Here is an 11,086-nt window from a genome sequence, read left to right as displayed (position 1 = left end):
GCTCGGTGTGGCCCTGGCCTGGCTGGGAGTGAGCAGAGGGCTGCAGGCTGTGGGGCAGAGTGACTGAGAGCGTCCCTGGCAGGGAAAGGGAGGGGGACTGAAGGAGGCTGCACGAGTTACCTGGGCAAAGACAGTTACCGCAGGGGCCTATTGTGCAGCACTGACCAATGGTGTCTTAACACCCTACTCAGAGCTGGGCACTGGTATTTCCCCTGCTCACAGCTAGTCAATGGGGATCCCTCATTACCTCCTCCGCACAATACTGATACCCGTCCCCCTCGCCCCCCACACGAGTCTCCTCCAGACCCGCAAACTCAGGCAAGCCCCATTTCTCCAGCACGAAGGTGATGACGGGCGCAGACACCAGGAGCAGCAGGACCAGGGCACAGCGGGCAGCCCAGATGATGAGGGACATGGCCGGTCCTGCAACATGGAAAGGGACATGGTGACAGCAGTGTGGGACTGCAGTGCCAGCACTAAACACAGAGCAGCTCCTGAGTAACGGGGACCCCTTGTGAGCTCCCAGAGGCCTAGATCTAAGGGTGGATCATGCTGCAGGGGGGCACGTTCCCCTGATGGGAGGCCTGTGACTGAGACTCGTGAGGAGGCTCCTCCTTTTGCCCAGCACTGCCCATGAACATACCTGGAAGCCCACCCCACAGTTACCTGCAGGGCACCATTACTGTCTGTTCTTTGTAAATAAAGTTCATTGAAGTTTTTCCACCAATTTTTTGCGAAACTTTTTTAAAATCCAAAAACAGTTTAACTGAAATCAAAATCTTTCCCCCAAACAGTGCACGGGCCTGGACCCTCTTAGTCTATCCACAAAAATAATTTTGAAATGAAAGAACATTTGGTTTTGTTTTGAACTGACAGTTTTGTTTCACTTTGGTTTTCAAAATCTAGAAATGGAAGGAAAATGTCCCTTTGAAAAGAAACAAAGAAAAAGTATCTGTGTTTCTAACTGACACTTTGTCTCATTTTTGTTCTGAAAAAGGAAACTGTCAAGTCAAAATAAGACCAAAAGAAAATGTTTTTTGCGTTTCATGAATATTTTTTGTCAAATCGTTGAAATTTCCCATCACAAGTTTTAAGTGAAATAGTTTTGGTCACAAAAGGCAGGAAAGGCAGGAAGCATCCGTGGGGGAACTGCCCTGCTTCAGGGAAGCATCACTATTCAGGACAGTGCCCAGATATGAAACTTAACTTCACACAACCACTTTAGTTCCATCAGTGGGACTTTAGCAGGTGCTTAAAGATAAGCACATACATAGACGATGCTGTCCTGGATAGGGCTGGACTGGAGCACATGGTCAGAGGTTTCCTATGTCAGGCCAGAGATCTGTATGGTGTGTAGAGATGTGAACAGAGCATGTCTCAAAATACCCAGTAGAGCAGTTTTCTGCAGAAAATGCTGTTTCTTGAAAATGAAAAGATTTCAAAAAGGTCACTTGGATGTCGCTGAATTTCTGTTCCCTGAAAAATCTGAGATTTTGACCTTCTTCTGATTCAGAATAAAAATAAAACATGAAAGGTCCGAATTTCTCAGACAGAAATGCTGTGTTCCCTCATGGTATGGAGGCACAACTATGACATAGTTGGCATCACAGAGACTTGGTGGGCTATTGGTACAGAAGGGTACAACTTTCTCAGGAAGGACATGCAGGGGGAAAGAGAGGAGGTGTTGCCTTTTAATTTAAGAATGTAGACACTTGGACTGAGGTTGAGATGGAAATAGGAGACAGACCTGTTGAAAGTCTCTGGTTAAGGATAAAAGGAGTAAAAAATCAGTGTGATATCAAGGTAGGGGTCTACTACAGATCACCTAACCAGGAAGAAGAGGTGGATGAGGCTTTTTTTTAAACAACTAACAAAATCATCCAAAGCACAGGACTTGCTGGCATAAGCACTAACTCTGTGGGTGCTCTGGGGCTGCACCCGCTGTCAGCTCCCCGCCCCACCTCCCTGTCCCAGGTCACCTCCGCCTCTGCTCCGCCTCCACCTCCTCCCCTGAGCATGCCACGTGCCTGCTTTTCCCCCCTAGCTCCCAGCGCTTGCACCACTAAACAGCTGTTTTCTGCGGCAAGCACTGGGAGGGAGCGGGAGGAGGGGGAACGTGGTGCGCTTGTGGAAGAGGCGGGGCTGGGGCGGCGATTTGGGGAAGGGATCCAATAGGGGCAGGGAGGGGGAGGAGTTGAGGCAGGGTCTTTGGGGAAGATGTTGAGGGGCAGGAGTGGGGAAGGGTGGAGTCGGGCGGGACCAGGGGCAGGGGGGCACGAGCACCCACCAGCGCTGGGGAAAGTTGGCACCTATGCTTGGTGGTGATGGGGGACTTCAACTACTCAGACATCTGTTGGGAAAATAACACAGCAGGGCACAGATTATCCAACAAGTCCTTGGAATGTATTGAAGACAATTGGCAACTTTTCAAAGGACCCAAGAGCAAACTGTCCCACTGCATAGGAAAGGTCGGCTGTATGGCAAGAGACTTCCTTGGCTTAACCAGGAGATTTTCAATGATCTAAAAATCAAGATAGAGTCATACAAAAAGTGGAAACAAGGTCAAATTACAAAGGATGAATATAAACAAATAACACGTGCATGTAGGGGCAAAATTAGAAAGGCCAAGGCACAAAACGAGCGCAAACTAGCTACACACATAAATGGTAACAAGAAAACATTCTACAAATACATTAGAAGCAAGAGGAAGACCAAGGACAGAGTAGCCCCGTTACTCAATGAAGAGGGAAAAACAATAAAAGAAAATGTGGAAATGGCAGGTGCTTAATGACTTCTTTGTTTCTGTTTTCACCAACAAGTTTGGTGGCATTTGGATGTCTAACCTAGTGAGTGCCAGTAAAAATGGGGTAGGTTCAGAAGCTAAAATAGGGAAAGAACAAGTTAAAAATTACTTAAACAAGTTAGGTGGCTTCAGGTCACCAGGGCGTAATTAAATGCATCCTAGAATACTCAAGGAGCTGACTGAGGAGATATCTGAGCCATTAGCTATTATCTTTGAAAAGTCATGGAAGACTGGGTAGATTTAAGAATACTAGAAAAGAGCACATATGGTGCCTATTTATAAAAAGTGAAATAAGGGTACCCCAGGCAATTACAGACCAGTCAGCTTAACTTCTGTACCAGGAAAGATAATGGAGCAAACCATTAAGGAATCCATTTGCAAACATCTAGAAGATAATAAGGTGATAAGTGATAGTCAGCATTGATTTGTCAAGAACAAATCATGTCAAACCAACCTGATAGCTTTCTTTGACAGGATAGTATCAGAGGGGTAGCCATGTTAGTCAGGATCTGTAAAAGCAGCAAAGAGTCCTGTGGCACCTTATAGACTAACAGATGTTTTGGAGCATGAGCTTTCGTGGGTGAATATCCACTTCGTCGAATGCATATTCACCCACGAAAACTCATGCTCCAAAACGTCTGTTAGTCTATAAGGTGCCACAGGATTCTTTGCTGCTTTGACAGGATAACAAGCCTAGTGGATGCGGGGAAGATGTGGTATATCTGGACTTTAGTAAGGCATTTGATACAGTCTTGCATTACCTTCTCATTAAGAAACTAGGGAAATACAACCTAGATGGAGCTACTATAAGGTGGGTGCATAACTGGTTGGAAAACCATTCCCAGAGAGAAGTTATCAGTGGCTCACAGTCATGCTGGAAGTGCATAACGAGTGGGGTTCTGCAGGGATAGGTTATGGGTCCAGTTCTTTTCAATGTCTTCATCAACAATTTAGATGATGGCATAGAGAGTCCACTTATAAAGTTTGCGGATGATATCAAGCAGGGAGGGGTTGCAAGTGCTTTGGAGGAGAGGAAAATTCAAAATTATCTGGAGAAACTGGAGAAATGGTCTGAGGTAAATAAGATGAAATTCAATAAGGACAATTGCAAAGTATTCCACTTCGGAAGGAACAATCAGTTGCACACATAAAAAATGGGAAATGACTGCCTAGGAAGGATTACTGCGGACAGGGATCTAGGGGTCTGTGACAGTCCACACCCCTAGGGTCAGGGCAGCGTGGGCTATCAGTCACAGTCCATAAAGCAGCCCTTCAGTGCAGGGCCGCATGGTCTAGTGGCCAAAGTCTTTAGAACCCCCTTTTGCTGCAGGGCAGCATGGCCTAGTGGCCAGAGTCTATAGTGCCACCCTTAGGTGCAGGGTAGTGTGGCCTAATGGCCAGAGTCTATAGAGCCACCCTTTGCTACAGGGCAGTGGGGCCTAATGGCCAGAGTCCATAAAGTAGCCCTTTGGCACAGGATAGAGTGGCCTAGTGGCCGGAGTCTATAGCATTGGGGGGGTGGCAGCCCCAGTAGGGGGGACTGGGCCCATCCGACTCCACCAGGCCCCGACCCATGGCCCTAACAGTTGCGTAGCAGCTTGCCACTGACTCAGCGAGGGGGTCCTACTGAAACAGGCTGAGTTTCTCCAGGCGGGAGGTACCACTCCGTCACCCTCCCTGGGTCACTTCCTACCAGAGTCTGTGTTGGGGTTTCCCATGAGACATCGAGTCCTCTGTGTCTGGCAGGTCCAGTTGTCTCCAGGGCTTCCTCCAGTCGCCGGGGTGCAGGTGGGTCATGGATGGCTTCAATTCCCGGAGCAGTCAGAGGCTGTGGCTGGCCCTCCACAGGAGCTTCCCAGGTAGGTCTTCCCCTGCAGCCTCCAGCCCAGAATGAGCTGGTCTCCCTCCCTTTATACTACTAAAGCACTTGGAGCACGCCCAGTCTTGCCAGGGAGCAGGGGTAGCTCCAGGCCCCAGCATGCCAAGTGTGTGCTTGGGGCGGCAAGCCGCGTGGGGCGCTCTGCCGGCGCCGTGAGGGCGGCAGGCAGGCTGCATTCGGCAGCTTGCCTGTGGAGGGTCCGCTGGTCCCGCAGCTTCAGCAGACCTCCCGCAGGCATGGCTGCGGGAGGTCTGCCGAAGCTGCGGGACCAGCGGACCCTCCACAGGCAAGCCGCCAAACGCAGCCTGCCTGCCATGCTTGGGGTGGCGAAATGCCTAGACCCACCCCTGCCAGGGAGGTGGGACTTCCACTGTCAATACCTGGGGCTTAACCCTGTCTGGGCTAATGCAGGGTAAGCAGACCCCATCACAGGGTCATAGTGGACCACAAGCTAAAAATGAGTCAACAGTGTAACACTGTTGCAAAAAAAAAGGATGTATTAACAGGAGTGTTGTAAGCAAGACACAAGAAGTAGTTCTTCCACTCTACTCTGTGGTGATTAGGCCTCAATTGGAGTATTGTGTCCAGTTCTGGGCACTACATTTCAGGAAAGATGTGGACAAATTGGAGAAAGTCAAGAGAAGAGCAACAAAAATTATTAAAGGTCTAGAAAACATGACCCATGAGGAAAGATTGAAAGAATTGGGTTTGTTTAGTCTGGAAAAGAGAAGATTGAGAGGGGACATGACAACACTTTTCAAGTACCTAAAAGGTTGTTACAAGAAGGAGGGAGAAACATTATTCTCCTTAACCTCTGGTGATAGGACAAGAAGCAGCAGGCTTAAATTGCAGCAAGGGAGGTTTAGGTTGGACATTAGGAAAAAGGGTGGTCAACCACTGGAATAACTTGTCTAAGAAGGTTGTGGAATCTCCATCATTGGAGATTTTTAAGAGCAAGTTAGACAAACACCTGTCAGGAATGGTTTAGATGGTGCTGGTGCTGCCTTAATGCAGGGGACTGGACTAGATGACCTCTCGAGGTCCCTTCCAGTTCTATGATTCCATATATCATTAGTATTGCTCTGACAGGAGTCACTAGGTGGTGCTGTTACACGAAGTCTGACTCCATCTTTTCCTTGCCACACAGCCTTTGCAGACATACTGTTGTGTATGTCTTGGTTTGCTGACACATATGCTTTGGGGGCAGCTGGGGCAAACAGCCATACTGGGGCTGTGCTAAGGTCAATTCCTTGGGCTCGGTTGCTCCAGGTACTGGTGCTGAGCTGAGATTCGTGAATGACGTCCCCCATATGCTGTTTGTGACATCTTTGTTCCAAGACGGGAGCACAGAGCATACATCTAATTATATGGCGAGAAAGAACTTGTGAGTCCAGGCGTGATAATGCATCTGGTGCCTTCTGAGTGGAGAGGGAGGAAATAAATCAATGACTGCAGGTTTAGCAGAGGGGGTCAGTGAACTCCAGATGAAATTTGCCCATCAGAAGGGTTTGGGTTTCTTCCTTTCAATGAGCCATTTTCCTGCCCTGCAAAGACATTTCCAGGCTCAGCAATGCTGGTTATAGCCTGGTAGAGCTACAGGGAAAGAAAGCTCCACACTGGGTGAGCCTATTGTGTGTTTCCTCTACATCTATAGTCATGGCGATCACACTCAGACTGGGGATTGCCCAGCCCAGGACCCACCTTTCTCTAAATAGAGCCCCCAGAATAAAGAAACGATTCAGAAGCATTTACCTTGTGGGGAGGAACCCCCGACATCGCTGCTGCTGGAGTCATCACCTAGGCAATAAATACACAAGAGATCAGAGCAGAGCATGGCCCCACTCCAGGCCCATACGCTGCCCTAGCACAGCTACACCATGGGCAATACCTGGCTGGTGGCCGTGCTGCTGAAAGGGGCCTGGGGTTCGAGTGGGTCACACACTGAATCTGAGTCAGCAGTGCGAGGTAGGTGTGAAAAGAGCTAACGTTGTATGTAAGACACGGGAGGCCATTGTCCTGCTCTACTCAGCACTGGTGAGGCCTCGGCTGGAGCACAGGGTCCAGTTCTGGGTGTGACACTTTAGGAAAGTTAAGTATCAGAGGAGTAGCCATGTTAGTCTGGATCTGTAAAAAGCGACTGACGAAGTGGGTATTCACCCATGAAAGCTCATGCTCCAATATGCCTGTTAGTCTATAAGGTGCCACAGGACTCTTTGTCGCATTTAGGAAAGTTGTGGACAAATTGGAGAGGGTAACCAAAGAAGAGCAACAAAAATGATGCAAGGTTTAGAAAACCTGACCTAGGAGGAAAGGTTAAAAACACTGGGCATGTTTAGTCTTGAGAAAAGAAGCCTGAGGGGAAACCTGATAACAGTCTCCAGATATGTTGAGGTGCCAGGGCTGTTATAAAGAGGATGGTGATCAGTTGTTCTCAGCCCAACATTTCTAGGATGTTGCCATCTCCCAGCTGCCAGGGCTGAGCCGTCTGAGCTGAGATGGGTGAAACACGGGGAAGGGGTTGGGAGAGGGGGAGCTGTTCCCCGTGACAAATTTTGAACAAAGATCTTTTATTAGAAAATTTTGATTTCAGGTTTTGAAAATGGATGAATTTCAGTATTTGGATTTTCAGGGGTTTTTCATGTAATTGTTCTCACTGTGCCATTCACCGCTCTTTCCCATGATGCTGAGTTGCTGGGGAGGCATGAGATGGGACACACCCACACCCACACACACACACACCCCTTACCAGTGACACTGAGGTGCTGGGAAGGGCTGAGCAGGGATCTGGTCACCTGGTTGTCACTGTCCTTGATTTCGTATCCGCAGGAGTAATTCCCTGAGCTGCCCCTGGACACTGCATAGTGATAGTTGTAGACGGCCTTCTTCTCCAAACCCTTCTGGGATGAAACCTCCTCCCCATCCTTACAGAAGGTGATGCGGGTGGCCGGGACCTTGAAGAACACGGAGCACTGGAGCTGCACGGAGTCCCCTGGCCGGGCAGACGTCTGGTTCAAGGAGAGGATGGGGCCCCGGAGAGTGCCTAGGAAGGGGAATGGGTCAGAGCTGTCAGTGGTGCCCAGCGCTGTCGATGGGGCAGGAGGTAAATGGCGGGTGGGTCTGTGCCATGTCTCAGATGGAGGCTCTGATTCCAGCCCAGCTGGCCCAATGGGGGGACGAGCTCTCTCTGGTGACTGGAAACTTTATAAAGTGGGTTAATTTGGGTTGTGTAAGAGCCTAAGGGCTCGCTGGGCTGGGTTCCCATTGTCTGGCGCTGCGCACTTTCCTAGAACAAGGGGCCCTGGTGCTGGCATCCCGCTGACTCAGCTGGGGCAGTATGGCCGGGAGTGAGGTTAGGGGCTGGGAGCCAGTGCCATGTGAAGGTGAATCCCTTGGGGTCAAAGCTGTTTGCTTCCCAGGGCCAGTGCCCCAGAGGTGGGATGGGTTGTAGACGTGACTCTCTCACCCACATGTCACACCAGGCCTGGGTCATAGCAGAGCTGACAGGCAGCGGGGCAGGGAGCGGGGTCAGCAGACCTCACCCTGCTCAGATCCCACACATCCCAGCCCACCTTCCTGTGCCATTGCCGCTGGCATCACACTGAGCAGGGAACAGCCTAAGGGGTGGTGGCTGGATGCCCTGGAGAGGAGGGGTAAAGGCCCTGGGTAGGTTGGGGACAGACAGACAGATGGACTCACCAGGCGCTGAGCAGATCTCCTGGCTGCTGGGACTCAGCGCTGGGAACAGAAAGGTGACGTGTGTTCGGTGACCGGCTAGACTTTCCCCTGCTGTGAGACGCCCTGAATGTTTGGTGGAATCTCTGCGCATCCCATGAGCACAAGTCCTGGTTTCTGCCCCACCCATCCCACCAGATGCACCCCCACCTGCTCCCTGAGATTGTGCCATGAACTGTGCAGAGTCCTGGCCTCTGGGTCCCTTCCTGAAACACAGCTCTGGGCTTGGATCCAGGCTGTGTGACTTGGGCTCGGCCCAATAACGAGTCTGACCCTGAGCCCCAGACCCAGGACTCTGAATTCTGGGGGAATCCAGAACCGAAGCCCAGAGTGGATCCCAGGTCAGTGTTTCTGGCCCCTCGGTAACAGGGAGCCCTGGGGCTGGACCCCAATAATCCCCTACCCTCCAATGGCAATGGCCCTCCCTGCTCTCTCTGCCTCCAGGCTGAGCTGACAACCCATGAGCATCTTCCTCCGAGCCCAGCCCGTCTTGACTCCATGTCTCGGTGTGGGGAGCTGGGCCCAGTGCCATGCTAAGTGTTTGAATACAGTGAAATGCCAGGTCACAGCTCCCAACAATGGACACCAGCCAGACCTACAGCCTGGGCCGGGACAGCAGGGACCAGGGGAAGGATTTAGGGTCCCAGGGGACAAGTAACTCAACATAAGCTCCCAGGCACCATGGGGGCAGCAGGGCTGCTGTGCTCCTGGACTGTGTAAGGAGGGGGAGCAGGGAACAGGACCAGAGAGGGGATTTCCCTCAGCATACAGCCTTGGTGAGTCCAATCCTGGATCCTGTGCCTGGTTCTGGGGGGGTCCCAGATTAAAAGGCTGTTGGAAAAGTGCAGCAGGTGCTTTTCCAACCAGAAAAACAGTGCAAGGGCTGGAGAAGAGGCCCCCCAGGACAGGCCTGGGGAGCTCTGTGTGTAGAGCTGCTTAGACAGATAGGCTGGTCACAGTGACGAAACTCCTTCCAGGGAAGAAACTCCAGGTGCTGACGGGCTCCTCAGTGCAGCAGAGCCAGGCAGAACCAGATCCAAGGGCTGGACGCTGAGTCTGGGCAAACTCCAGTGAGAAAGGAGGCAGCAGTTTCTCCCCGTGCGGGGGATTAACCCCCAGCACCAGCTCCCCAGGGAAGTGGGGTAGTCACAGCCAGGCCGGAGGCCTTTCTGAGGGATGCTTTAGTCAAACGCAAGTGAGTGGGCTCAGTGCAGGAGAGCTGGGGGAAGTTCTCTGCTCTGGGCTATCGGGGGTCAGACTGGATGGGTGAATGATCCTTACTGGCCTTAAACTCTGTGAAGCTGTGACTGTAACCCCAGTCTGGGCTGACTGCTAGTCCCGGCCCATCCCCAGCACCAAGTGCTGGTCCTGTGCTGATTTGGGACAGTCCCACTCCCTCGAACACTGCAACAGCACAACCCTCCCTGCCACTAAAGGGAATTTGCCGACAGTCTGGGCCAGGGGCTGCACTCAGTTCTGTTTTCTCCCAACCTGCTATGAATTACCACAGGGGTCCCAGATACTCACCGGGCAGCAAGAGGCACAGAGACAGGATCATCGGGACAGTTGGGGGTCTGGATCAGGGTCCAGTGACTTCTGCTCTTGATGGGGTCAGGAGGGGATAATCTGCAGTGACTCCTGCCCCTTCTGCTCCTTACATCGAGGGGAGAGCACAATCTCACCCCCCACCCCTCCTCGGGCTCCAGGCTGCCCCCTCAGGGCTCAGGGCAGAAGGCCCCTCTCCCTGCTCGGAGTCTCCGCCAGCCCCTCAGGGCTGGGCTGTGAACCCAGATGCTGTCGCTGCTCTGAGTCCCCTGCAGGACCGTATGGCTGAGGCTAAGTTCCAGCCCCTTTCTGCTCTGCCCCGTCCTGTCCTCATGTCTGAGCATCACCGCTCCCTATTTCCTGTCCCATATACCACCCCCACACTCCGGCCACAGCATCTTTATTTAGGGCTGAAAGAATGAGAATTAAAGGCACGCCAAATACATCAGTAAAAGCCCTCCCCTGATTTAGTAACAGAGGGAGCACAGGCCTAGCCTGGCTGAACGGTTTCACAATAATCATACCTCGCTCATCCAGAGATGTGAAAGTGCTTTATGCCTGAGGGAAACAGACAGCTGCAGTGGGACAGAAGCCAGCAAACAGAGCTGTAAACGGGGGAGTTTCAGTGGGAGTTTGCAAGAGGAGTTTGATGGGAAGACTAAGAAAGCTAGGCAGAGGAATATACAGGTTAGTGAAGAGAGTGGGTGGTATTCTTCCAGGGTTTTGGTTCCCGTTGGGGGGGTTGTTTTGCTGTGGGTGGGGGTGTTTTGGTTTGCATTTCCCAGACTTACCGGTTTTAGGTGGGAAGGCTATGACAGATACAGAGGCAGCAGTGAAAGACACAATGAGGATGACTGGATGTGGAAGCTGCAGCATGTACATGATCCTGGAGGGGATACCTGAAAAGAGTTTCATCTGCATGAAGTGCCGCCTGATAGAGCTGATGGAAGAAAAGATCGGAGGACTGGAGATGCAGGTGGAAACTCTGGCTGAGTTTAGAAGGGGATTCGAGCAGATGATGGAGCAAAGGCATGAGGAGGCTGAAGGGAAAAGCTCAGACTTGCAGATGGAAGCAGGACTAAAGAATTCTGGGTGAGGAAAGTGGAGAGTGGAAGCATGTGACTAAG

At 51.4% G+C, this 11,086-nt stretch overlaps 1 protein-coding gene across 1 annotated transcript; it reads right to left on the bottom strand.

The window, feature by feature from the left end:
- Window positions 1–226: 226 nt before the first annotated feature.
- On the bottom strand, window positions 227–8,508 carry LOC120388849. The gene is made up of 4 exons (XM_039510941.1): window positions 8,379–8,508; window positions 7,429–7,722; window positions 6,435–6,479; window positions 227–423 (listed from the first exon to the last, which is right to left on the bottom strand). Exons 1-4 carry the CDS (start codon window positions 8,506–8,508, stop codon window positions 227–229), a joined length of 666 nt encoding a protein of 221 aa, XP_039366875.1.
- Between the last annotated feature and the right edge of the window lie 2,578 nt (window positions 8,509–11,086).

Source organism: Mauremys reevesii, linkage group 22, assembly GCF_016161935.1.
Source record: "Mauremys reevesii isolate NIE-2019 linkage group 22, ASM1616193v1, whole genome shotgun sequence".
In the NCBI taxonomy this organism is placed as follows: domain Eukaryota; kingdom Metazoa; phylum Chordata; order Testudines; family Geoemydidae; genus Mauremys; species Mauremys reevesii.
The sequence above is the reverse complement of the archived record's forward strand: the minus strand, read 5'-3'. Positions and strand labels throughout refer to the sequence as shown.